Source organism: Theobroma cacao, chromosome 5 (assembly GCF_053813885.1).
Source record: "Theobroma cacao isolate CCN51 chromosome 5, ASM5381388v1, whole genome shotgun sequence".
NCBI classification, from domain to species: domain Eukaryota; kingdom Viridiplantae; phylum Streptophyta; class Magnoliopsida; order Malvales; family Malvaceae; genus Theobroma; species Theobroma cacao.
In genome coordinates this window covers 353,188-375,958 of record NC_142643.1, presented here as the reverse complement: position 1 = coordinate 375,958, position 22,771 = coordinate 353,188, and the positions used below count along the sequence as shown (strand labels likewise).

Below are 22,771 nucleotides of genomic sequence, written 5' to 3'. Positions count from 1 at the left end.
AATAGTGTATTTACATGTGAAGAAAAGAATTGGCACGATGATTAAAAAAAAACAATCCGAACATATAATATTCGTCTTAAAATTTTAAGAACAAAAATATGAGAAATTCGAAGCATTATGTTCCTTGAAGAAAAAGTGTAAAGCAAAGCTACATGCCTTTGTTGCGTAAAGGAAGATCCCCTCCGCGCCCACCTTCGGTGCATGTGTGCAAAGTCTACATTAGGCGACATAGAGAAAAATATGATTGCCAGTTGGATTAGATTTGCTAAGCAATGTGCAAATATAAGACATAGAGAAAAAGATGGTCAAGTTTATTCGGATGGGAAAGCGATAGTAACTAGATATGTTCGAACAATTCGAAAGATGAACAATGAGGCTCGACCTCGGTCCCTAACCACGACAAAAATGAGGTCAGACCCAGTTTGCGGGAGCCTTTCTCTTTACTCGTTTGACTTCCTCCGCCACCCAACCAATCACCCATTCTTGCTTGGAAAATGGCTGGCAAAACTGTAGAAAATGCGCATGGGTTCTTGAAAGCCGTCCGATGTTAACACGGGGTTTGATCCTGTGGACAGGGATTCCGCCCTCCCCTGGCAGGTTTAGTGCTATGACCAGTGAGTAGAAGGTGCAGCGAGCGACCATTTCTGCACCTGTAGCAGTATGGCAGGTGGCGTCATTAAAGTTTTCCAAGCCCCAAAAGCTAGATTTTTGCTTCCATGGCACATGACCATTAGGTTCGAAAGGATTGTACTTGGACCAAAACGCCCTCCTTGCACCCTTTCTTATGAGCATAAAATGGCATCCTCATGAGCTTCCGTCAGTGAATCTGAATCATACATTGAGCATAGATTAGTGTAGCATAACAGGATGAAAGATGTATGTAGAAGGGAAAAATATATGAAAAAGAAAACATGAGATTCCTTCAATTAGCTGCAAAAGAATGTGTCTTGGTAACCGCGAAGAGGGTCTGGTTCCGGACCCTTCCCAGCTCTCACTTGGCTGGGGGCATTGTACCTAAGAAGTCGAAATCAAAATTAAATAGAAACGGTCCAATTTCCGAGGCGTCCCTCCGAGTCCGTGGAGTGTTCATTTTTCTGGTACATTGACGACTTCAAAATTGGAATTTGGGATTTTCCCATAAATGGTTGTATTACAATGTCAACCCTGGTGTTTCCCCAATATTACTCCCTGGCCACTTCTACCAGCTCCACCGCACCCGAATCAGCCTGCTTAAATGTCCTGCTGCAAGCTCCCCTCTCTGCAATCTATTTACTAAAATCTTCTGTTGGTTTTACTAGTGGTAATTTTCATCCTCGAAGAGCTTTTTGTGAAGATGTACGACAGAGTTTTGTTTCAGTTTGAGGCATGAAAGCTGACCTTAGCATGCAAATTTGTCAGATTTTGTGTTTGCTAATTGTATCAGAAACATGCTGCATGTTGACGTGTTATTTTATCAAGAATATGAGAAAAAAGAAAGAGAAGTGCTTGATGATGGCAGGTATGTCACGAAGAGAGAGAGCCACTGGGGACTCAGAGCAGCTGGCTGAATGCAAATTACCTCTTGCCATAACAAGGAGGTTTGGTGAGAACGAATTCAATGCCATCATTGACAAGTTTTGCATGAAAAAAAAGCAATGTCATGATTGATAATGCCAAATTCGTATATGTTGCATATGTCAAGTGTATATACACTCGTATTTTTATTTTGTATGTTTTACATCAAAATCTAAACACGTAATGTAATGATAACTTTTTATTTTTATTCAAAAAATCGAATTAATCGAAATGAATATTAATAAGAGCAAATAATGCTACTCCTCCCAATACCCTAATCAATCAAATCGAGGTTGAGAATTTCGTATTATTAGTTTGAAAAATCATTTACACGTAGAAGAACAAAATTGATTTGACTTGATTCATCGACATTCATCATAAAACAGTGAAGGGTTTCTCTTCATTTTCTTGTTACCCCTTGGACTTTTTTTACAGTAGGAATGTGTCATGATCTACTCAGAACAGGAGTGACCAAAAAATTTGACAATGGTGAGGTTATGGGAATGCTCGAAGCAAAAAACATGTTGGGTCAATGTTATTATCATAGAGAAGGAAACTTCCCAAATATAATAAAGTTGTTTTCTGCAACACCAAACAATTAGGAAACAGTCTCTCAATGATAATAGATTTTTTTAAAGTGGTGTAGACAGAGGCCCACATTGTAAAATTGCATTACAATCACATCTTTTTCCATTAATGGAGATGGCAATGATCAAAGTACTCGAGAAGTTCTGCAAATTAGTCTGAAAATTGTGTTCAATGCTGGAATTGAACCAAAGTTGAGAAAGATTTTCCATGTAGGCAAGTTTTTTTACAGCCAATGGAAGCAGGTACTGGTGGGCTGTTGAACCAATCCTGTTAGGTTTAGCAGGGCAGAGTTGAGAACAAGCAAAGATGAAGACACCCTTCATCATGGCTAGAGTTTCTGTTGGAAAAAAAAGATGATTAAAACTACATTATGTAAGATCATAATCATTAATCAGAAGATTAACCGAAAAGGAGAAGTAATCATGAAGGGTAGAAAGAAGTGTTGGGTAGCCTTTGAAAATTCAGCAGCAGCAGCAGAAGAAGAAGAGAAATAAATAAAAAACAAAAGCAAAGAAACAGTGCAATTAATGTACAATTATGGCAAAAATACGGTCCCATTTGTGAGCCAAAAGATGGATTTTTCATGTACAATTTCCTCTAGTACCGTAGTCGGCAGAGTTATTAAAAAGACGAGGCAAAGAAAAGTAATAATATACATATCAAATCCGTCCCTCCCCACATTGTCAAATAAAAGAGTTTTAAGTTAGTCAAGCTTTCTCATGGCTCCAGGAGGAGGTGACGTTTGTCTGCATTTCTCACCCCCCACGTTCTCTCCCTCAGCTGCTATAAATACAGGCCGCTCTTCTTTTAACTCCCTCACCAACATTACCTGAGCAGACCATTAACCGGGGTTTACCCTCTTTTTTTTTACTTGGTTTGTTTGGCCTTGCTCCGGGAACTTGTTTTTGTTTCTGAAGCTATGACATAAAGCAGAAGATATGTTTTTTAGTATAGAAGAGCCTGTTAAGCTCAGGAGGGATAGCGCCATTGATGATCTTGAATCTTATGGATTGTATAATCTGATCCTCATTAGCGCTATCCATCCTGAGTTTCATCGGTTCTTCTTGCTCTTGCTCTGTCTCTCAGTCCGAGAAATGAAGAAAGATTCGTGTGGGGTACATAGTGCTGCTGCATTTCCTCCTCCATCATCATCTTCACCTCTCTAGGCTCTACCAATCTTGGTAGCAAATTTTATCAAGGTTGTTGGTTTCTTTCTTTATAAAATGTCTGAGCTTTCTCGACTACCGTTTCTTCTCTTCAAACAATAAGAAGCACTGAAAGATCTTGAAGAGAATGAGTGATTAATTTCATTTTTCGTTTAGTTCCGTAAGCATCTTGGTTAGACAAACGAAAAACAGTTTTGGTTTGCCCTGTTCTGTTTGTTGGTTTTTTCGTTATTGTCGTTTGTTTATAACATATATCTGATTCTAACATCTATTACATATGTGGCTTCTGATGATTTTCCGTGGATCTCCAATGGCAATTGGCAACATCCATGGAACCTGATTTTGGCCGCTAGTTTTCCTTTACCCTCATTGCAATGGAAAAGAAAAAAAAAAAAGGGGGGGGGGGGGGGGGGGGGGGGGGGGTTGTTGCAGGACCTAATCCTTTGCAGAAGAGGAGTTGGAGAGGGAGGCTTTGACTTGTTTCTCAACTTCGTGTAAGCCACGGTCCCTTTCTTCATCTGCCTCATTTTTTGCAATATCTGTACTCTTTCCGAACTTTCGGATATTTTTAATCCCACTTCCAGGTGACTGTATTTCCACGCTTCCTTTTCTGCTACCACTAAAAAAACACTAGTGCTGAATTTTTTTTCCCTTTGTTTTCTCTATTGCCATGGCTTCTTTTCAATTATTGGAAAATGTGACAAACAAGGTCCTCATACTTGTTAAAGGACAACTGAAGCTGATGCCTCTCTCGCTTTGCATATTGATGCCTGAACATGGCAGCGGGGGGGTCACTCAGTGCTTGTATTTTCTTAGAATTTTTGTTTGAAAGAAAAGTTCGCTAGTTTGACTTAACCTCAGTAACATGCAAACTGTGTCATTCTGGATTGATATTTTTGTCTTTTTCCAATAATTTGTGTTAGATTCGAGTCTTGTTACCCTAATGTATTTCGAGACACTCTGATCATATCATAATTCAACACTGTTATGAGGTATTGAACAAGACTGATTATCCACTTAAAAATATCATGAAAACCCTTTTGTCTTTTGCTAACAGTGGCATTGAATGAGATTCAAGGCTTGCCATGTGCCTCTGCAGGAACTCCTCTTGCTAGCCTTACCATGCAAGCGGCCAGCCATTCTCCTCCAGGCAGCCAGCATTCGCTCTACTCCAACAAATGGGGTTGGCATGATATGGGATTCAGGGATTTTTTCCATTTTTTCTATTCCAAGTCCTATTGAATAATGAATAACCTCAACTTGTTGATACAAGGGATTGCAGACATCCTCAGTTGCATAGGGCGCAAGTCAAGTGAAAAGTTGCCATGTCCACTTTTTGTTTTTGTTTTTCTTTTCAATAAACGTGAACATATAGTGCATGAATTGCTTACAACCATGTGCACCAATAGTTGCAAGCAGTCAGAGTTTTGCCTATCTGTCACCATGGTCCATCCGTGTAACTGGAATAATAGAGTAACCCTGGCATTTGAATTTTTGAGCTTTTATTATTATTGTTATTATTATCATCTGAGGAAAAAATTTGTGGGCTTTCAAAACTTTTGCCTCTTTTTCCCAGATAAGAACTGACCAATGTGACAAGGATGCATGACCTGACTACATTTGTCCCAGACTTGAGGCTCCTTTCTTTCTTTTATCTTTTGGAAACTAGGGTGTGTGGCTAAAATCATATCATATATATTTATTTCCCTTTGTTTGGTATTTCATCGAATGTCAGTTATGAATGCTAGCTACCCTGACAGAAACCTGAGAGAGAGAAGAAAGTCGTAAGTTGGACTTGGGACTTTATCAACAAGGTAAAAAAAACACTAGCATATACTGAAATCCTGAAACCCCCGGTTTTCTGCCCCAAGTTCCTGTCGAAAGAAGAAAGACATGTGTCAATCAATCGAATATAGTTCATTGCTCACCTCTTTATTTTCCTTACTCCAATGGTAACTGGGGGCTGTCTCCTTAATCTTCTAGCTTCCTCATTCATGGCATGGAAATGAATTTAAAACTTGCATCACTTCTTAGCTTGTGGTAAGGAAAAATAAGAGGCACAGGCAAAGATTCAAATGGCCCAGATCGTGTAAACAGTAAACCTGTATCCTAACCCAATAGCAAATGGGCTGAGCAACCAGGCCGAGAAAGCGAAGCAAGTAAACCAAAAGTCAAAAAGACATGCCCGCTTAAAGATAATATGGCAAAGGGCAAACCCTGTGGCCGTTAAAATTCAGTTGACACCACCGCCAGGCAACAAAAAACCTGAGAAAACATATGGCTCCTAGACATCGTCACTAGGATTCAAAGTGCTCTCGCTCGGTTCTCGGAGTGGAAAGAGGAAGGCAGCTTGGACAAAAATGGCTGCCACCCTCTCTCACTTTCGTTCTAAATTCAATGCGGCGAAACACCCTTTTCTCAAGCCTCACAAACTCTCCAGGAACCGCAGTTTCTCACTCTGTACTCCAATTCTTCCTAAGTCCTCAAAGCACAAGAACGCCACCACTTCGCTCAAAACCTCACCCCAACAACAAAATGTTCAACCTGAAAAATCTCGATCCCGTCTCCCTTCCAAACCTGTTGGTATTGCTGACTCTGACCCGACTTTTTCGCTTCTCTTTCGCCGGTTAAGGTACAGTTTTGTCACAGCTAATATATGTTAGGCTTGATGTGTTCCTGAAATTTAAATATTTGAGCCTCCTTTTTTTTGGGGTTGGGGTGGTGTTTGCAGAGATGGGTTTAAGATAGATGAGCTTGGATTAGAGATTCTGTCAATTGCATTACCTGCTGCGTTGGCTTTGGCTGCCGACCCCATTGCTTCACTTGTCGATACAGCCTTTGTTGGCCATTTGGGTATTTACCTTTGTTGAACTATGAATTTGGAATTTCCCCTAAAAATAAAAACAACGGCTGATGAGTTTATTGGATTTTCTGGTGCAGGGTCGGTTGAATTGGCGGCGGTTGGGGTATCAGTATCAATATTCAATCTCGTGTCAAAGTTGTTTAATGTTCCTTTACTTAATATCACCACGTCCTTTGTTGCTGAAGAGCAAGCATTGATTGGTAAAAACAGTAATGGTAATTTCAGTCGAAAAGCTAATAAGCATGTGCAATTCTATGATGATATTTTTTGGTTGAAACTTTTAGTTAATGATGGCTTTTGGTTATGATTAAGATGGTGAATTTGAGCATCAAGGCAAGAAAGTTCTTCCCTCAGTATCCACTTCCCTGGCACTTGCTGCTGGCCTTGGCATTGCAGAAGCTGTTGCACTCTCAGTTGGCTCGGGTTTCTTATTGAATATCATGGGTATACCTGTTGTATGTCAGGCTAGCTAATTATGGATTTATTATCTTTTTTTTTTAAATGTTAATGCTCTAATTCTATATATCTTATTCCATTTTTTTTCTTTCCTTATTTCATAGGATTCACCAATGCGTGGACCAGCTGAGCAGTTTCTCTCCTGGAGGGCCTTTGGTGCCCCGCCAATTGTAATTGCACTTGCTGCTCAAGGCACTTTTCGTGGATTTAAGGATACCAAGACACCTTTGTACGCCATTGGCAAGTATTGCAACATGCCTTCTGTTTTAAAATTAAATCCTCTCTGGGGGCCTCTTTGATGCTCATTTGCAGTGTGTTACACTGAAACACATCCTGCGCCTTTTATGGAATCTAAACCTAGCCAGATGTTCTCTGCAGAAATCAATTACTTATTAGCATATGAGGAAATGAAAAGCTTTCAGTGGTTTAAGAATTGCTAGACCCAGTTCCCAGCCAATAGTCAATAATAGAGAAAGATTCCAAAAAGTTAGTTTGTAAAGATGAGCAGTGATAGGCTACATTTTTATCTTTATCTTTTTCATTCTTCCTCTTAACATATCCAATTTCAACTTCTCTCATTATTTTGTAACTCATTAGTTCACAAACATAATTGCCAGTTTGCCACTATGGTTGATTTTGTTCAAGACGAACCAAACTTCTTGAAATACTGAGTGCAAAATTAAGAACAAAGGATAAAATAGCATTTTTCCATATCCAAATATTACTCTAATTTAGTCATGCAAGTAGGTTAGTTATTGTCTTGATGCATATAGTAGTTACTGAGTAAAGCTAATTTTCCTTCGGATTAACAGGTGCAGGCAACTTACTGAATGCAATATTGGATGCAATTTTGATATTTCCCATTGGTTTTGGCGTTGGTGGTGCTGCAGTTGCTACTGTGACTTCTGAGTACGTCAATAATGTGGTAAACTTAATGATACTAGTGTACTTGGCTCATAATATTTCTGCCAACTTTGGAAGTTATTTTGATATTTTACTTCTACTAAATTCATTTCATTTATTTGTAACTAGATATTTGATAGCCATTATTCTTCTCTGGGAGTTGAATGGGAAAGTTGTACTGATCTCTCCTAGTGTTGATTGGAGAAAAGTCGCCCTATATATAAAATCTGGTACATTTCTTGCCAGCTAATTTAAGCGATGTTAAATTTCCTTTGACTTGTCCTAGGATTCTCTTAGTCTGTTAATTTTAAAGTAAATAGTCATTTGAAGATATTGAACTTGCAAAAAATAACAGGAAATTCTATTTTGGAACTGTAACAATAGATCAACTGGCCAAGATTGTATGGAATAAAATTGCAGCAAAAAAAGCTGATAGCTACTTTGGGACCATTGATGCATGTCGTACAAATTTATCAGATTTAGGAGGTTTTAAATTAATAGCTCAAGTACTTTGCAGCTCCACTGATATAATAGTGAAACCTAGTCCTTTCTTACACTGATAATGATTCTATTTTAAGTTAGAATATCTTAGTCATATAATGTCCTGAGATTAAGACTAGCGTTAGTTGTTATTTTTATGCTGATATTACGTACTTTCACTATCTGCCTACCTTTTTCTTATATTAAGCTACATAAAACAAATTTTAACAACATACATCCTGTAAAATACTTCCAGTGTGAAACAGCCAAATTTTAAGTATGGAAATGGTTATGGTATATGCAGGTGGACTTCTCATTGTCAGGACAATAGCCACTCTTGGAACTCTCACCCTTGCAACATCTCTGGCAGCTAGGCAGGGCCCTATTCCTATGGCTGGTCATCAGATTTGCATACAAGTTTGGTTGGCAGTATCTTTGCTTACTGATGCTTTAGCACTTTCTGGTCAGGTAGCATGTCCTGTGTGTTTCTAACTATCTTTAGCGGGAGAACCAAATGTAGGATACTGGTGGCAATTGGCATCCATGTTAAGTAGCATTAAATGGAACTTGCTGAATGGATTTCTATGAAACTACTTTTCATTCATCATATTGTTTCTGTAACAGGCTCTTCTTGCCACTGATTACTCCCAAGAAAATTATCAACAAGCTCGCCGAGTGATTTACAGTGTTCTACTGGTTTATAAAACCAACTTCTACATTTTTATTTTAAATTTTATTTACTTTTTATGTAACTGAACCAGTTTTATTATCTCGTCTCTTGATTGTCAAGCAGATTGGTTTAGGAACAGGATTTTCGTTGGCTGTCTTCTTATTCCTTGGATTTGGAGCATTTTCTGGCTTATTTAGCACAGATTCAGAAGTTCTCCAAATTGCCTTGTCAGGTACTCTGGTAAGTGACTGCCTCATATACACTTTTGTGATACTTTTTGAATAGATTCTGATTAACCATCAGAATGCTCTAAAAACTTCTGGATTGTTGGTTATTAATGAGTGTGAAGCCACTTTCAGAATTATTATGTACCTTTTTTTTTTTGAAAGTTAATAATGTATTCAGATCAGAGGAAACCAAACAGGTTTATCTCTGGGAAAAAACAAGCAGTTCAAATCTGTTACTCTTCACTTAGAAGGTAACCTCCCTGAATCAACACCACATGCCCTGTACCCAAAAATCTATACAAAAAGGAGGGGAATCCTGGCCTCCCTATACCTCCCGGGTAGCCCTCAAAAGCCATGTACACAAAAAACCCTCTCTGAACTCTTTCAATATACAAGCATAACCTCCTAAGCCTAAGAACAAAGTAGGCAACTGACTGTCCAGTACACATCATATTCATACTCAAAACAATAAAGGAAGTCCAAAAACATCAATCTCTACAAAACCTAGACCACATTCAGCCACCAAAGGGTCTTCCTAGCAGAGTCATCCCAACATAAGGATGTGAAAACCAAAAAGCCACAGATCCCAAAAACACACAAAATCAAGTAAAAGCATCTCCAACCTGATAAAACCACCCACTGCAGCATCATGAAAAAGTATCTGAACAAAACTTTCGCATACTCATTGTCACCCACTCTAGTCCAGCTCATTGATAAGATCCTGTACACGTTGAATTCCTGCTTTGGCCAGTCTATCAGCCAACTGATTATTCCCTCCAAACGTGTGGTTAATCTGCCAGCTTATCACTTCTCTCTTCAATCTCTCAACGTGAAGGATCCACTTCTGTAATCTCCATGGCCCTTTGGTCGGCTGATTCACCCATTTGACTGCATTGCTTGAGTCCCTCTCAATAATCAACGACTTCGTTTGTCCCCATTTGGAAGCTATAAAGAGAATGAACGCCTCCCTTATAGCTATAATTTCAGCCAAGTTAGCATCCCCCACCCCTATGGATTTGGAAAACATGATTTTAATGTGTCCATGTTCATCTCTCATCACCCCCCCTATTCCGGACTCTCCAGGGCTGTCTTTTGTGGCTTCATCAACATTAAATTTCATTTCCCTCAGAGCTGGTGTAGCCCATCCATTTGCCTTTCTACCTTGTTTTAGTTGTGTTATTGCTGCCCCAAGTGAAGGGTTCCGATAAGTATCAATTGTCGAACCATTCTTATGAGGCCATTTGGCTTTGGCCCACACCGCAACTCTCAACTTGCTATTTTCCCAAACCTGGTTAGCATCCCAATTAACTCCTCTAAAAACAACTTCATTCCTTTGGAGCCATACTGACCAAGAGATTGCATAAAACACCATTGCCCACACTTGAACTTCACCTTCCCTAAGAGCAGTGTTGTTCCAGATTTCAAAAAACTCTCTCAATCAGCCAGGAACCACCCAACAAACTCCCCATTCAGCACTCCATCTCATCCACACTTGCCACACCACCTCACAGTGAAGAAACAAATGGTTAACCTTCCCCCAAGTCTTTTTTTCAAAGGACACAGCCAGCTGTTTCCTGATTGTGTAGCCCTCTTCTCAAAAGTTCATACTTGACTGCCACCTTCTCATGCAAAATCTGCCAGCAGAACATTTCAATCCGGTGTGGTGCAAGATTAGACCATATTTTCTTCCAAATATTGTCTCTGCTGCCTCTTCGCATTGAGTTTAGCTTGCAGAAAAATCCGACAGTGTACTGGCCTGAAGTTGCTCCTTTCTAAGCGAGAGTATCTTCAAGCTTTCTGCTCAAGGGATCAGACTTGTCATATTTGGTCCTTAATAGATCAGTTTCTTATAAGCATGACATCATTTCTTTTACATTGCTTTTTGGTCTCATATACCGAATGAAATGTATCGCGTAATCACATTGGACAAAGCATCTTTATGTTTTGGATTTCCTGGGATATGCATCATGTGTCGTGATTGAGGCTCTTGAGTGTCAGACATATCTGACATTGATACTATTTTGCAGTTTGTTGCCAGCTCTCAGCCAGTGAATGCTATTGCTTTTGTACTTGATGGGCTCTACTATGGAGTTTCGGACTATGAATATGCTGCCGTCTCTATGGTTCTTTAACATCCTTTCTTACTAATGTTTGACAAAGTTGCATTTGCTACTAATCGTTGGCAAACTATATGTTTTTATCCTCCCTAAGCTTCCCATATGTGATTGGTAGGTTCTAGTCGGATTAATCTCATCAGCGTTTCTACTTGTGGCTGCTCCTGTGTTCAGTCTTGCTGGAGTCTGGACAGGCTTATTTCTCTTCATGGCTTTGCGTGTGGTAGCTGGAATTTGGAGGTAATTTGGTTTCCGATTATTAGGGAGGCAATATCCTTTTCTTACATTATCACAGTAATTGAATGTTGGAAAAGCTTTTCAAATCATAATTTGAAATATCTTGTCAGACTGAACTGTTTAATGTTAGGTTGGGCACAAAAACGGGACCATGGAAAATGATTTATTCTGATATGGAGAGTAGAAATGGATAAGAATGCCTTAAGTTGCCTGGCCAAAGCTTTGCTGTTATCAGTTTCAGATGTTAAACGCTTTCAGGGTGGACATGGGAAAGTGGTGGCGGTGGCAAAAGTATCACTCATGAGAGAGTGCCGCAGCATTCGAACTTCAAAGACCACTTAACTTTAGCGAGGCTAATTGGATTCAACATGAGTAGATTTTAGAAGCTGCTCGACCAGACTTAAGATAGGGTTGACCCCATTAGAAGCTGCATTTTCTCTTTTTTCAATGGCATAATCAGCATTGTAAATTTGTTTACAGCTTATTGTATATTTCATTCATATTTTCCTTGACAGTGGCTCCACATTTTACTGTTTTTTCATCAATCAATAGAAAATGTGATGTCTATTTCTTTTACTTTATTGTGAAAATTGTGGTGTGACGTGAGATACTGAGAAAATGACCCTTCACACAGAAGAGAAAAGAATTTACTTGCTGAGCAACTATGTGAGAAAACATTCATAGGGAAGAAGACAAAACTTGAAACAAAGACAATGGTTCAAACAACAATGAACTTAAATAATCACAAGAGTATAACATTGCTTCTGACAAAATTTGCTAAGAGAGACAAAGTGTAGTATGTATGAGATGTTTGATTTTATTGCAATCCAAGGCAGCTACTGAGGATCACAATCTTCATGGGCTAAGTAAGCCCCAAAATTCCTAGAATCCATGCTCAGGAAACCATAAATCAGTACCCAAGTCCAAATCAACATCAGGCCTCGAAAATTCCAACTTGTAATCTTCACCAAAGCCTGTCTCATATTGGTTGAAGCCACCCTGTGCCTCTGCTATGGGGTCCTGCAACCCACCTCTTTCAGGGTAGCTGGTAGAAGAGGACTCAAATTGGTCAGAATTGTAACTTTCCTTCGGTCTCAATCCGCAGTTGTCGTTTCTAATCAAGGCAAAAGGCTTCACATCAGTTATGGCTTCTGCTGGCCAACTATGCAGAAAGTCCAATTTATCCTTGAAGCTGTTGAAGCCACCAGAATTTATAGGCGTCTGAGCTTTGAAATCAGTAGGTGTAGTAGCATTCATTTGTCGCTCGCAGATCATATCTGTGGGCTCATAAGGCATGTGATCATAAGTATTACCAAAACCTTTATAGCTATTAAAATCAGTAAATCCCCCAGGTTCAACCTCCACTTCTTCCATTAGTACAGGCGCTTCTGCTTTCATTTCACTTGAAGGCTTATAACAAAAACCTAAGCTGAGGTTACCACCAGTAAGCTCAGTCTGCAAGTTATCATCTTTACCAGAGAAAATATTATAATCAATGGATTCAATACTCCCAGCAAGTTCACATTTCCAGTTTTCCCTTGTTACGGGCGTCTCAACTTTAACATCATTAGAAGGCTCCAAGTCAATAATTGAAATACCCGCATCTTGTTCTTCATTGTCCATGTAATTCGGTCTAAAATTGAAGCCACTGTAAGCACTTGATAACATGTTTTGCGATAGTTCTACTTCTGATTCCATTTCTTTCTTCTTAAATGGTGTCTGCAAATTATAATCATCAGAATCCAGAAAATTGATATTCAATTGGCATCCCTCATCTTTGAGCTCATTGTGCAGGTAATCATTTGTGTCGTTGTGAAGTCTCATAAGTTCTGTAAGTTCATGATCCATGGCTTCCTTTAACGTCTCAACTTCAACTCCCTGCTCTTTATAAGGTTTGCAGTCGTTTCTTGAATTGTATTCCGTACCTCTAGTTTCTGTTGCAGTGTCCTCTGCTATACATCCTGCTTCCTCATTTATATAAACTTGAGAACAATCACGTTTCTCCATCGGTTTATCCACTAAACAGACCTTTGATTCTTCAACTACATGAAGTTCAGGTTCTTCTACAGGGGACGAGTAATGTACACTTGATTCCTTAGCTTTTTCAGCAAACGAATTTGATATTGAAGTAGACTCAGTCGAACAAGTTTCATTAGTTGATGAAGCTGACTCATTATTTGAGTTATGCACGGCTGATTCCTCGGAATGATCAGGGAAATTGAGGCGAGCGTATGGACCATACATAGCCTTTGCAGCCTTATCATAAGCAAGAGCTGCTTCAATGGCGTTAGAGAACGTTCCAAGCCAAAGCCTGTTGTTCCCTTTATTTCCTACACGAACCCCGTTTATCGGTTGTCGAATTTCTGCCACCCACTTGCCCCAAATCCTTTGTCTTACTCCTCTATACTTGCATCTGGAGTTCTCTGGCCCTCCTTTACCTTGCATACACCCCTTTTTGGAACCCTTGGCCGGAACCTTAGCAACCTTTTTGAGCCCAACTTCTTCACCAAGTTGAAGTTGGTCGTTGTTGTACTTCTTCCACTTCTCAATCGTGTCCTCTACTGATTCACGTCCATTTCTTCTCCTCCGGGGCTTCTTATTACGAGCTCTAACACCATCCTCCATAACCGAAGAGCCGCTGTTTCTAATCATAGGGGAACTCATACCTGATTCAGTTTTTCTGGAGATTCAAGTACCAAAACAGGAACCTCAAAGTAAATAGAAAGTTAAAGAGCAGAAAATTGGAACAGGAACTCACTCATGAACAATCTCAGACGGCCTGTGGCTGTGTGTGGCTTTGCAAGTTGTTCCTTTCAACTTTCTTTTGTTTTGGGTGTTTATATGTGTGACTACTCCGTCTGGAAGATATGAGAAATAGCCAACGTTTATACCCTGTTTTCGATTGGGATGAGGTCAGGGTCAGCCAGGACGAAGCTGAGGATTCCTTGGGAACGAAGAAAAACTTGTCTTTTTGGGAAGCATTCGGGTGAAACTTTTGTCTTTTTGGTTGTTCATGAAGTGGAAAGCAGCGGGACGTACGTGGCGTCTTTTGTATGGGTCATAAGCGGAGCGATGACTCGTGGCTAAACCCCGACCAACGTAGATCCCATCGTTTTCTTGGCGTGGAAGAATTGTCTTTCGCTTACAGGGCTCTGTTTTCAACGCTGTTGACCAGATCCTGATCCTGGAAGTTGTATTAAAAACCATTTTTCTTTAGTACTTTTGGTCGTAGATATTACGGCTGCTTTGTCTATCATTGCTATTAGTATTATAATATTTTTTCTCGTGAAGGAAGTGGTATTTTGTAGTACTATTCGCTTCCTCTTTGTCCCTGTGGGCGGGCGTGACTACTTGAGAAACTTCTGCCTAGGACAAGAACCCGCACTTGGCTTCCATCTACTTTCCTAGTTATTATCTTAGAATCTTCGACAGACTGACAGAGACAGCTCTTGGCAAAGGATAAGGTTGATCAAAGAAAAGGATGCAGTGCAATTCACAGGAATCCATCCATCTCACTTGATTTGACTGCAATTTTCCATTTTAGGATCAATTTCCAAGTCTCTGTCAATGAACTCGACAGTTTTAAACATAGAATAACAAAATTTTTTAGACAGTTCCATTGGATAGTTAGATATGCCAAATGGGGTCAGAAGCTGGATAAAAGTTATAGGGAGACAATGCCTAACAAGACAGGATCGGAATACATCAAGTCTTCTAAAATGAATTCACTTTCTCTTATCATAATTCACAAACCATGAGTCCCAGAGTACAGAAAGAAATTTAAAGAGCAGATGCAGAAGAAAGAGAGCAATGTACAAGGCACAACATCATAGGTAGTATACAAAGTCCAGCGCCGAGCTTTTCAAAACTGTCCTTTGGTTGAATGACCACCTGAAAAATTTTTGAATTCATGAGGTATTGGCGGCACCTGTTGAATAAATCGATCATACTCATGCTCAGTGCTTGATCGTCAATAGAGAAACCCAACCTTATGAAGCACCGAAGTCTATAATCTTTCATATGCCAGCTCCAAGATCAGGAATTTCTGTCTTCAAAGAGTCAGCAGGAAAACCAATAAGCTAAACAGAAGACAGAAGGAAACCAATAATGGAGAGTCAAATTGTTCTCAGCTCTTTTTTATTTGGATTTTGTCCAATGAAATCTAGCCAATCAACTTATCAAGAATCAATATGCACTAATATTGACAAAAACCACTTTGGCATAAACAAGAAAGTGATTGTACACACCAAGCTAATAGTGACAAAGTTTCTCCAAATTTCTTAATGAGTTAAACCTGACTACAGAGTGAAACTGCTAAGGGGCAGAATCCACAGAAGAAAAATCAGTAGGACGACAGGTAATTAAGGCTCTTAGTCATTACATCCTACATATCAAGTTTTGATACTCATAAAGCCTTGTATTTGATTAAAATTTTTCAAAAAAAAAAGTTCATAAAACCCATAACGAGATTGCAACAAAAACATGATAAGAATTAAGCTTTTCATTTTATTTTTGCCATCACAATCTTGCTTATCCATTGTGGGGAAACAGAATAACATTTCTGAGACATAGATAGAAAAATCTTGCATGCCTGTGGACCATAATGCCTCAGAACAACACAACATTCTGTGTGCCCTCTGCATTTGCAAACAGATTTCAGGTAAAGAGCCATCAAAATACATGTTATGCAGCTCTAAACTATTCCCTGTACCACTGCTTTATCCTCACTTGTGGGAAACTAAACTGAAGGCAAGGCAACTCACCTCACCATTTTGTATGTTACACCTAAAGATTAAGAATCTTCATCATACATATATTAGTTTTTGTTTCATAAAGTCATAAACACAATTTTTCACAGCAATGTGACCAACAAATATAGAAGGCACAAGTTTCTCTATTTAGAAAATACCAAAATTAATCAGCATTCACAAAAAAGGCAGGAATCAAAATTAGAAACCATTGCAATTCGCTACAACAAGGTCAAGCTTCATGGAAGGTAGCAGCACCATATATCAAAATTTGATCAAGGAAAAAAAATGTTTTATGCTATCCTTAGTGCCAAGTTCATTTCAAACACAACACAAAAAGTTCAACCTTGAAAGTAACCAATACACTCTGCTACTAAATTAGTTAAGCCAAATGAAGTGATGCAACAATAATGGTAAAAATGTTGATTATCTAACAAAATGCAATATAAAGTAGGATGATTTCTGGGAAAATTAAGTCAACTCAGAAAAGCTAATTACCTGGCATGAGGATGATCAACAGGAAGCAATCATTCAACTCCGGTAGACCGAGCAACTTTGTACCTTAACTTCCTGTTGTGGCTTTCCTGTCAACAATTGATTTAGAAAACATGTCCTGAAATGCACAAAGAAACCGACTTCAACCGCACCCAGCATGGAAAAACACTACCAAGAAGCTCACCTGTTCAAGAACCTTAGCTGAGCTGGTTTCAACGAGCCTGGCCAAGCTTTCAATTTTGGAAAGCATTTTCTGATATAAATCCTCTAATCCCGCCGTGTAATTAACGGCTTCCGGTCCAATCAACCGGCTCAGTCTCCCAATTTGCATTCCCTCCGTGCACATATCCAACTCCGATTGATCCTTAGCCGCTTGTTTCATCCCAGTTAACTTCTCCTCAGTTCTATCTTCATTCATCGCCGTTAAGCTCCTTAACTCGCAGTTCAAAAAGGGCAGCGCAGAGTTCGGGCTAAACGACCCGTAATGTCCTCTAAAAGCAGGCCCAATGTTGACTATATCGATCGATACCGGATTGAAACGGAGCTTCGCCGATTGGAACTGGAAGGCCCGATATTGGTTGGTTTGGACGAATTGGTCTTGTATAGGAGTGGTGAAGAGGAGGAAAATCGAAGGAGAGAAATGGGAATTGAAATTAGCGTCTTGGACCGGGAGGGATAGATTGGGGATTGAGGAGAGAGAACGAGAGACGGAAAATTCGCGCACGGAAGGGCGGAGGGGGGTTTTCCGACGAGAGGAGAACCACCCGATGATTGATTTGTGGTCGAGGTGAGGGGTGAGACGGGATGAGTCCACTCGGCCGAGCGAGTCGTAGAAGGAGAGGAGGGAAGGGAAGGAAAGGAAGCTGGAGATTGTGGCGACGAGCTGGGAATCGGGGGGAGTTTGGGCGGAATCGTCAGGGAGGGTGGAAGGGGCGATGTAAGTGACGTGGCCGAAGAGGAGACCGTCCACGTCGGCCGGAGACGAGGAGAGCCGCTGGATCATGGAGGCCAACGTGGGCCCTGATATTGCTATTTTCTGCAATACCAGATCGTCCATGACGTCGATAAAATCTCAGAGAAAACAGAGAACCCTCAGGGAAAGAGGCGTCGGGGCGGATAAAAGAGCTAGAAAGCGTTTCGCTTCTCTCCCCTGAACACGCAAACCGGCACAGTTTTCATCGGGCCTTGCGTGGCTTGGGCTTTTCCGCTAAAACAGTAACAGCTGTTCTGCTTTTTACGTTTGTGGTGCGTTGACTTTGGTATCCTGGGCCTTTGCTGTCCATTACAACCAAAACATTCACCCACTGTTTACAGCATAAACACTTCGAAAACCTTCAATGGAAGACTTCCGCGATTACATTCACTAAACAGCAAGAAGACTTCACTGAGACCGTCAATGGAATCAACATAAAATATTTGCTCTCTTAATAACATTAATCATGAATTGCAAAGAATACATTTATTGTCTTAGACAAAAAGAATACTCATTCAAAACAACCTATATTTACATATATGAAACAGCAAATAATAATAAGAATCAATAAATCTGTTGAGTAAACCCCGCCCCCCTCTCTATCTCTCTCTTTCTTTCTCCTATAATGAATTTCTGTGAACCCTTTATTGTATTGCACCCTTAAATGCGGTAAACAATGAAGAAACTCTATTCAGTTGTTGGTGGGACTTTATCTCCATCATCACCAGAACCAGCAGCCACCTCGGGCTTGATCTCTTCTAGTTGCTGCAGAACCTGCTGAACTTCAGGGCGTGCTGCAGGTGAGGGATCAACGCAATGAAGAGCTAATTTCAAAGTGTTAAGCAGCTCATCATTGATGGTTGGTGTATCTCTCATGAGCTCCAAATCAAAGACTTCATTAGTCCATTCCTCTTTTACAATGGATGCCACCCACTGGGGCAAGTCCATGCCATTCATCGGCTCACCTGGGGATTTTCCTGTAAGGAGCTCCAGGATGATCACTCCAAGGCTGTACACATCAGTCTTTGTGCTGGCATTCTTTAGCTTTGAGAGTTCTGGTGCTCGGTAGCCGAGTGTTCCTGCAGTGGCAATCACATTTGTGCTGGCAGCAGCGGTCATTAGCCTAGAAAGGCCAAAATCTGCAATGTGGGCATTGGTTTGCTCGTCAAGTAGTATGTTACTTGATGTGAGGTTTCCATGAATTATATTTTCTTGGGTATGTAGGTAGTTCAATCCTCGTGTAATCCCAAGTGCGATTGTCATCCTTGTTGGCCAATCAATGGTGGTTTCGGGCCCTCGAGCTGCACAAGAAATTCTACATTGTTAGAATTGATGGAATGGTCATGGCAAAAGAGGCATACATAATCAAGACAGCTTACTGCATGGATTAAAAGAATCCTCAATTCAACATATCATTGTTATTTTTCTTCCAGTTCTCTCCTAGAACTAGTTGAGGTATGTAACTGATTATGCCTATAGTTGTGTATATAATTTATAATTTAGTTGAATCTACTTACCATGGAGGAAAGATGCAAGACTTCCTCTGGGCATGTAATCAAATACAAGAAGCTTCTCTCCTTTGGGTCCCAAGTAATAGGCCCTAAGGGCAAGGAGGTTTGGATGGCGGATCTTTCCAAGTGCAGCAGCCTCAGACTCAAACTCCCGCTGTCCCTTTGTAGTCTTCTCCCTCAACCTCTTCACAGCAACTTGATTGCCATCTTCTAAAGTTGCCTTGTAAGCTGTGCCATAATTGCTCTTCCCCATTATCTCCGCAGTGGCACATAATAGATCATCAGCTGTAAAGACAAATGGACCATCAAAGTGGACTAATTTTCCACCCATTTCACCGCCTGACTCAACTTCAGTGCCTGCCACAGGAACTTCCTTCTCAGTTTTTCCAATAACAGCACCCATTTTACCACTCTTTTGTTTCAAGGTGGCCTTTTTCTTCAGTAAGCAGAAGAGTAAGATGCAGCATAAAATTAATAGTATCGCTAGGAGGCCACCAACTGCTATGAGGATGATGTCCTTGACACTGAGTTTTCTGTGATGATGTTTGGGTGCCTCTGCAGGTGCAGGTGAAGGATTGAAAGGGGCGGGAGAAGGACATAAGGTTGATGTGCTGTAGCCACAGAGCTGAAGATTGCCCATAAAAGAGCTTGAATTGAAGTTTTTGGCTAGGAGAGATGGGACAGCACCAGAGAGATTGTTGTAAGAAACATTGAAATGACTAAGATTGGTTAGGCTGGCAAGTGAATCCGGTATTTCTCCAGTAAAATTGTTTTCAGATAAATCAAATTCGTTGATGCCAGATATGTTGCCAATAGTTGCTGGGATCTGGCCGCTTAATCTATTATTTTTCAGATTGAGCACTGTGAGGTTTTGCAATTTGTCTAATCCTTCTGGGATTTGGTTATCAAGGCGATTGCCCTCAAGGTTTAAAGAAACAAGAGAGGAGAGGCTGGAAAAGCTAGAAGGGAAGCTCCCACTGATAGCATTGCTTGATAAGTCTAGCATCTGGAGTTTTGATAGTGTCCCTAGTTCATCAGGTATGGTCCCAGAAATCTGGTTATGGCCTAAAGAAATTTGTTCAAGTAAACTCAACTTGCGCAGAGTAACTGGAATCGCTCCAGTGAGGAAGTTGTGATCAAGGGTCAAGATCTGAAGTTGGTAAGAACTGTTTCCTGTTCCAACCCATGTATCTGGGACAGAACCAGAAAGATTGTTATGTTGCAAAGCAAGAATGGTGAGAGAAGGTGACCGGGTGAGCCGAACAGGGATGGAACCCAACAAAGAATTGTAGCTCAGATTAAGTCTATACAACCTAGTAGAGTTGGCAAGACTAGGAGGAATCGTACCAGAGAGTGAATTGTTACTCAAATCAAGAGTTTGCAGAGCAGGACAGTTACCAACAGAAGGAGGGATGGAACCTGAAAGCCTGTTGTTGAAGAGATATACCCCTCTGAGACTGGGGAGGAACCCAAGAGACCAAGGGACTGGACCGCCAAGAACATTATCATGGAGGCTAAGCTTCCTAAGAGCTTGAAGCTGACCAATCTTCTCGGAAATACGGCCACCTAATCCCCTCCAAGGAAGCTGGATAGCGATGACCTGTCCCTTAACACACTTGATTCCAGCCCACCTACCTGAGCAAGCTCCATAGCCGCTATCATTCCAGCTGCGTAGGAATCCTCTGAAGTCGACGAGTTCGTGTTTTATGGCTCGAAGAGCTTGATAATCTGCTTGGGTTACAATCACCCCATCCCAGTGTTGGCCCGAAGCAAGCAGAGCTGAAAACGGTAGCAGAAACAGGAACAAATGGGCAAAGAGGAAGAACTTGTTTCTAAGAACAAAGGGAGATACATGTTTCTTTCGTGGTTTTATGTTCCATTTGTCCTCCGAACCTGAAACATTCTCATTAAGCAATGGGTTAGATTCATTGAAGAGATGACAAGTATTTTCCATGAAAATGCAAGAGAGAAAGCAGAAGTAAGAGGGATAAAAGAGAAGGAAGGAGAAGCGCTAAGTTGGATATCCTCTATTCCCTTGTTTCCCTTTTTGGGTGCAGATAAGAGAAGACAGTGACTGTGTGGAGAAAGATGGAAGGAAGAAGTTAGAGAGAAGAAGGGAAGTGAGGAGAAATAAAAAGGGAAAGGGAATCTAGCTGTGTCCTTGGGAGGGGGAGCGACAAAGTCAGTAGAGATCGGGGTGGGTTGGGGGTCTTCATGTTTAGATATATTTCTTAACGGCTAGTTTTACCTGCATCCCATGAAACCGTTGGTAGCTTATTAGTCAGTCTAAACCAGGTCTTCGCTTTCACCTGAAGAAGGCGAGGGAGTCGTTCATGCAGTAACGGCTATATTTCATGGGACCACATTTATCTAATCTATATGCCATGCTGGATTTTTATAAAGTAAATTCACTTGCCACGTGGCTACGTCATGTCCATCTCTCTCCAATTCTTCCGCAGTCTTTGCCGCAATTCTCTAAAAGGGTTCTGAGCTAATTTTCGTTTGGCCTGCTAAGAGGAGTACAAATTTGCTTGGCTCAATCAGGAAGCTCGCCCTGTTGCGTCTCAAATATAGCGGCGACAATTTGGGCAAATTAACATTGACATGATGTTTCTGTTACAAAACCTCGTATCAGATATGATATCAGTGTTATGAACAAAGAGAGAAATTTTGATATTTGTATTATAAAATCTCACGTAGGATAAATTAAAAGGAGTTTTAGACTTATAAACGTAAATACTCTACGTTGAACTAAGCAGAGTGACCCTCCACAATGAAGAGGTCACAGGTTCAAGTGTGAGAAAATGTTTCTCAATCGCCCATCAAATAACTAAAGGAATAATTTTTTGAATTTATAAACACGACCACTGCACGTCTCAATAACGATTCCGTGACACTAATACTCTCCAAGAAGAAGGGATCTTGTCAGTCTCATTTATCCTCTTAGCTCTCAAAAATTCATCTGAATTCACTAATCTAACCAATAAAAGCTATGTCTATGGCCTATAGGATTGTTAGAAGTATCTGTTCATATGCTGATGCGTGGGGGGTCGACACTATTTAAAAAGACTAGAATTGTCAAACGAGCATTAGCGTAACTCCAAGCTATAAAATAACGACAGATGTACAATAACCCCATTTCAGACACCAAGAATGAACCTGGTTTAGCTTTTAACCTCAGTGGACCTAAGGCATGTATATACAGATTATCAAGGTCCAGAGATTTGCAGCACAATCTATCTTTCTAGCTTCTATTTAATGCCACACGACACAAATCATAAGTTCACTTGTCTATGAGCTCCAACGCAATTCCAATGTTGCAAATACACAGACTGCTGAACCATTTCAAACCATGAAAAACACGGACAAGGAAACATAATACAGCTCCCAACAACCCCTAGCGTAAAAGATTAGTTTCCTAAAATTCTTTAGCATCAAGGATTACAGGCATTGTCAACCAAACCAACAAGGTTTATGATCACACCTTAATATCACCAAACCACACGGCAAATGCTATGCTTACCAATAATATGTGGTGGTGATAGGACCAAAGTACAAACATTCAACCATCCTCATTGCACATCAATTAGAAGGGATAAAAGTAAAACCAAATTGTGAATAGATTTGATGCACACTTTTATCCCATCCCACAAGAGTTCCAACACAATTGCAAAATCATTATCACAACTATCATGACAAACAAAAGAGTGCGACTCTGCTTGAATCTTACTCCTGTTCTTCATATGAAACCACTTCAATCAATTTAACAAAGAGCAATCACGCCTT

General features: G+C 40.3%; 4 protein-coding genes and 1 long non-coding RNA gene across 18 annotated transcripts; 2 read left to right on the top strand and 3 right to left on the bottom strand.

Annotated features, from left to right (window-relative positions):
• Window positions 1-3,741: 3,741 nt before the first annotated feature.
• LOC148762312 (uncharacterized) lies at window positions 3,742-4,803 on the top strand. Its single transcript, XR_016026396.1, has 2 exons — window positions 3,742-3,802; window positions 4,366-4,803. It is a non-coding gene; the product is annotated as an uncharacterized LOC148762312 (long non-coding RNA).
• Window positions 4,804-5,524: 721 nt separating this feature from the next.
• LOC18597456 (MATE efflux family protein) lies at window positions 5,525-11,832 on the top strand. 3 transcript variants are annotated; one of them, XM_018121338.2, is made up of 13 exons: window positions 5,526-5,940; window positions 6,040-6,161; window positions 6,249-6,371; window positions 6,484-6,626; window positions 6,732-6,867; window positions 7,440-7,536; window positions 7,660-7,760; window positions 8,315-8,478; window positions 8,635-8,706; window positions 8,804-8,920; window positions 10,935-11,030; window positions 11,140-11,261; window positions 11,389-11,832. In XM_018121338.2, exons 1-13 carry the CDS (start codon window positions 5,669-5,671, stop codon window positions 11,450-11,452), a joined length of 1,629 nt encoding a protein of 542 aa, XP_017976827.2. In that variant the 5' UTR covers window positions 5,526-5,668; the 3' UTR covers window positions 11,453-11,832. The 3 variants fall into 3 exon arrangements, with proteins under 3 accessions (XP_088662534.1, XP_017976827.2, XP_007026574.2); XM_007026512.3 differs by having other exon boundaries at window positions 6,249-6,386; XM_088806408.1 differs by having other exon boundaries at window positions 5,525-5,940; window positions 6,249-6,386; window positions 7,440-7,760.
• Window positions 11,833-11,972: 140 nt separating this feature from the next.
• On the bottom strand, window positions 11,973-14,265 carry LOC18597455 (uncharacterized). Its single transcript, XM_018121336.2, has 2 exons — window positions 14,017-14,265; window positions 11,973-13,924 (listed from the first exon to the last, which is right to left on the bottom strand). The coding sequence occupies exons 1-2, from the start codon at window positions 14,018-14,020 to the stop codon at window positions 12,141-12,143; spliced, it is 1,788 nt and encodes a 595-aa protein (XP_017976825.2). The 5' UTR covers window positions 14,021-14,265; the 3' UTR covers window positions 11,973-12,140.
• Window positions 14,266-14,970: 705 nt separating this feature from the next.
• On the bottom strand, window positions 14,971-17,740 carry LOC18597454 (BRISC complex subunit Abro1-like protein). Of its 12 annotated transcripts, none has more exons than XR_016026322.1 (4): window positions 16,686-17,740; window positions 16,505-16,585; window positions 15,247-15,337; window positions 14,971-15,149 (listed from the first exon to the last, which is right to left on the bottom strand). XR_016026322.1 is itself a non-coding variant. In XM_018121344.2 (3 exons), exons 1-2 carry the CDS (start codon window positions 17,556-17,558, stop codon window positions 16,538-16,540), a joined length of 921 nt encoding a protein of 306 aa, XP_017976833.1. In that variant the 5' UTR covers window positions 17,559-17,740; the 3' UTR covers window positions 14,971-15,337; window positions 16,505-16,537. The 12 variants fall into 12 exon arrangements, 6 of the variants coding, with proteins under 6 accessions (XP_017976833.1, XP_017976832.1, XP_017976831.1 ...); XR_016026323.1 differs by having other exon boundaries at window positions 15,247-15,303; window positions 16,686-17,739; XR_016026321.1 differs by having other exon boundaries at window positions 15,247-15,307; window positions 16,686-17,734.
• Window positions 17,741-17,898: 158 nt separating this feature from the next.
• Window positions 17,899-21,611, bottom strand: LOC18597453 (probably inactive leucine-rich repeat receptor-like protein kinase IMK2). The gene is made up of 2 exons (XM_018121335.2): window positions 18,992-21,611; window positions 17,899-18,775 (listed from the first exon to the last, which is right to left on the bottom strand). The coding sequence occupies exons 1-2, from the start codon at window positions 20,937-20,939 to the stop codon at window positions 18,162-18,164; spliced, it is 2,562 nt and encodes an 853-aa protein (XP_017976824.2). The 5' UTR covers window positions 20,940-21,611; the 3' UTR covers window positions 17,899-18,161.
• Between the last annotated feature and the right edge of the window lie 1,160 nt (window positions 21,612-22,771).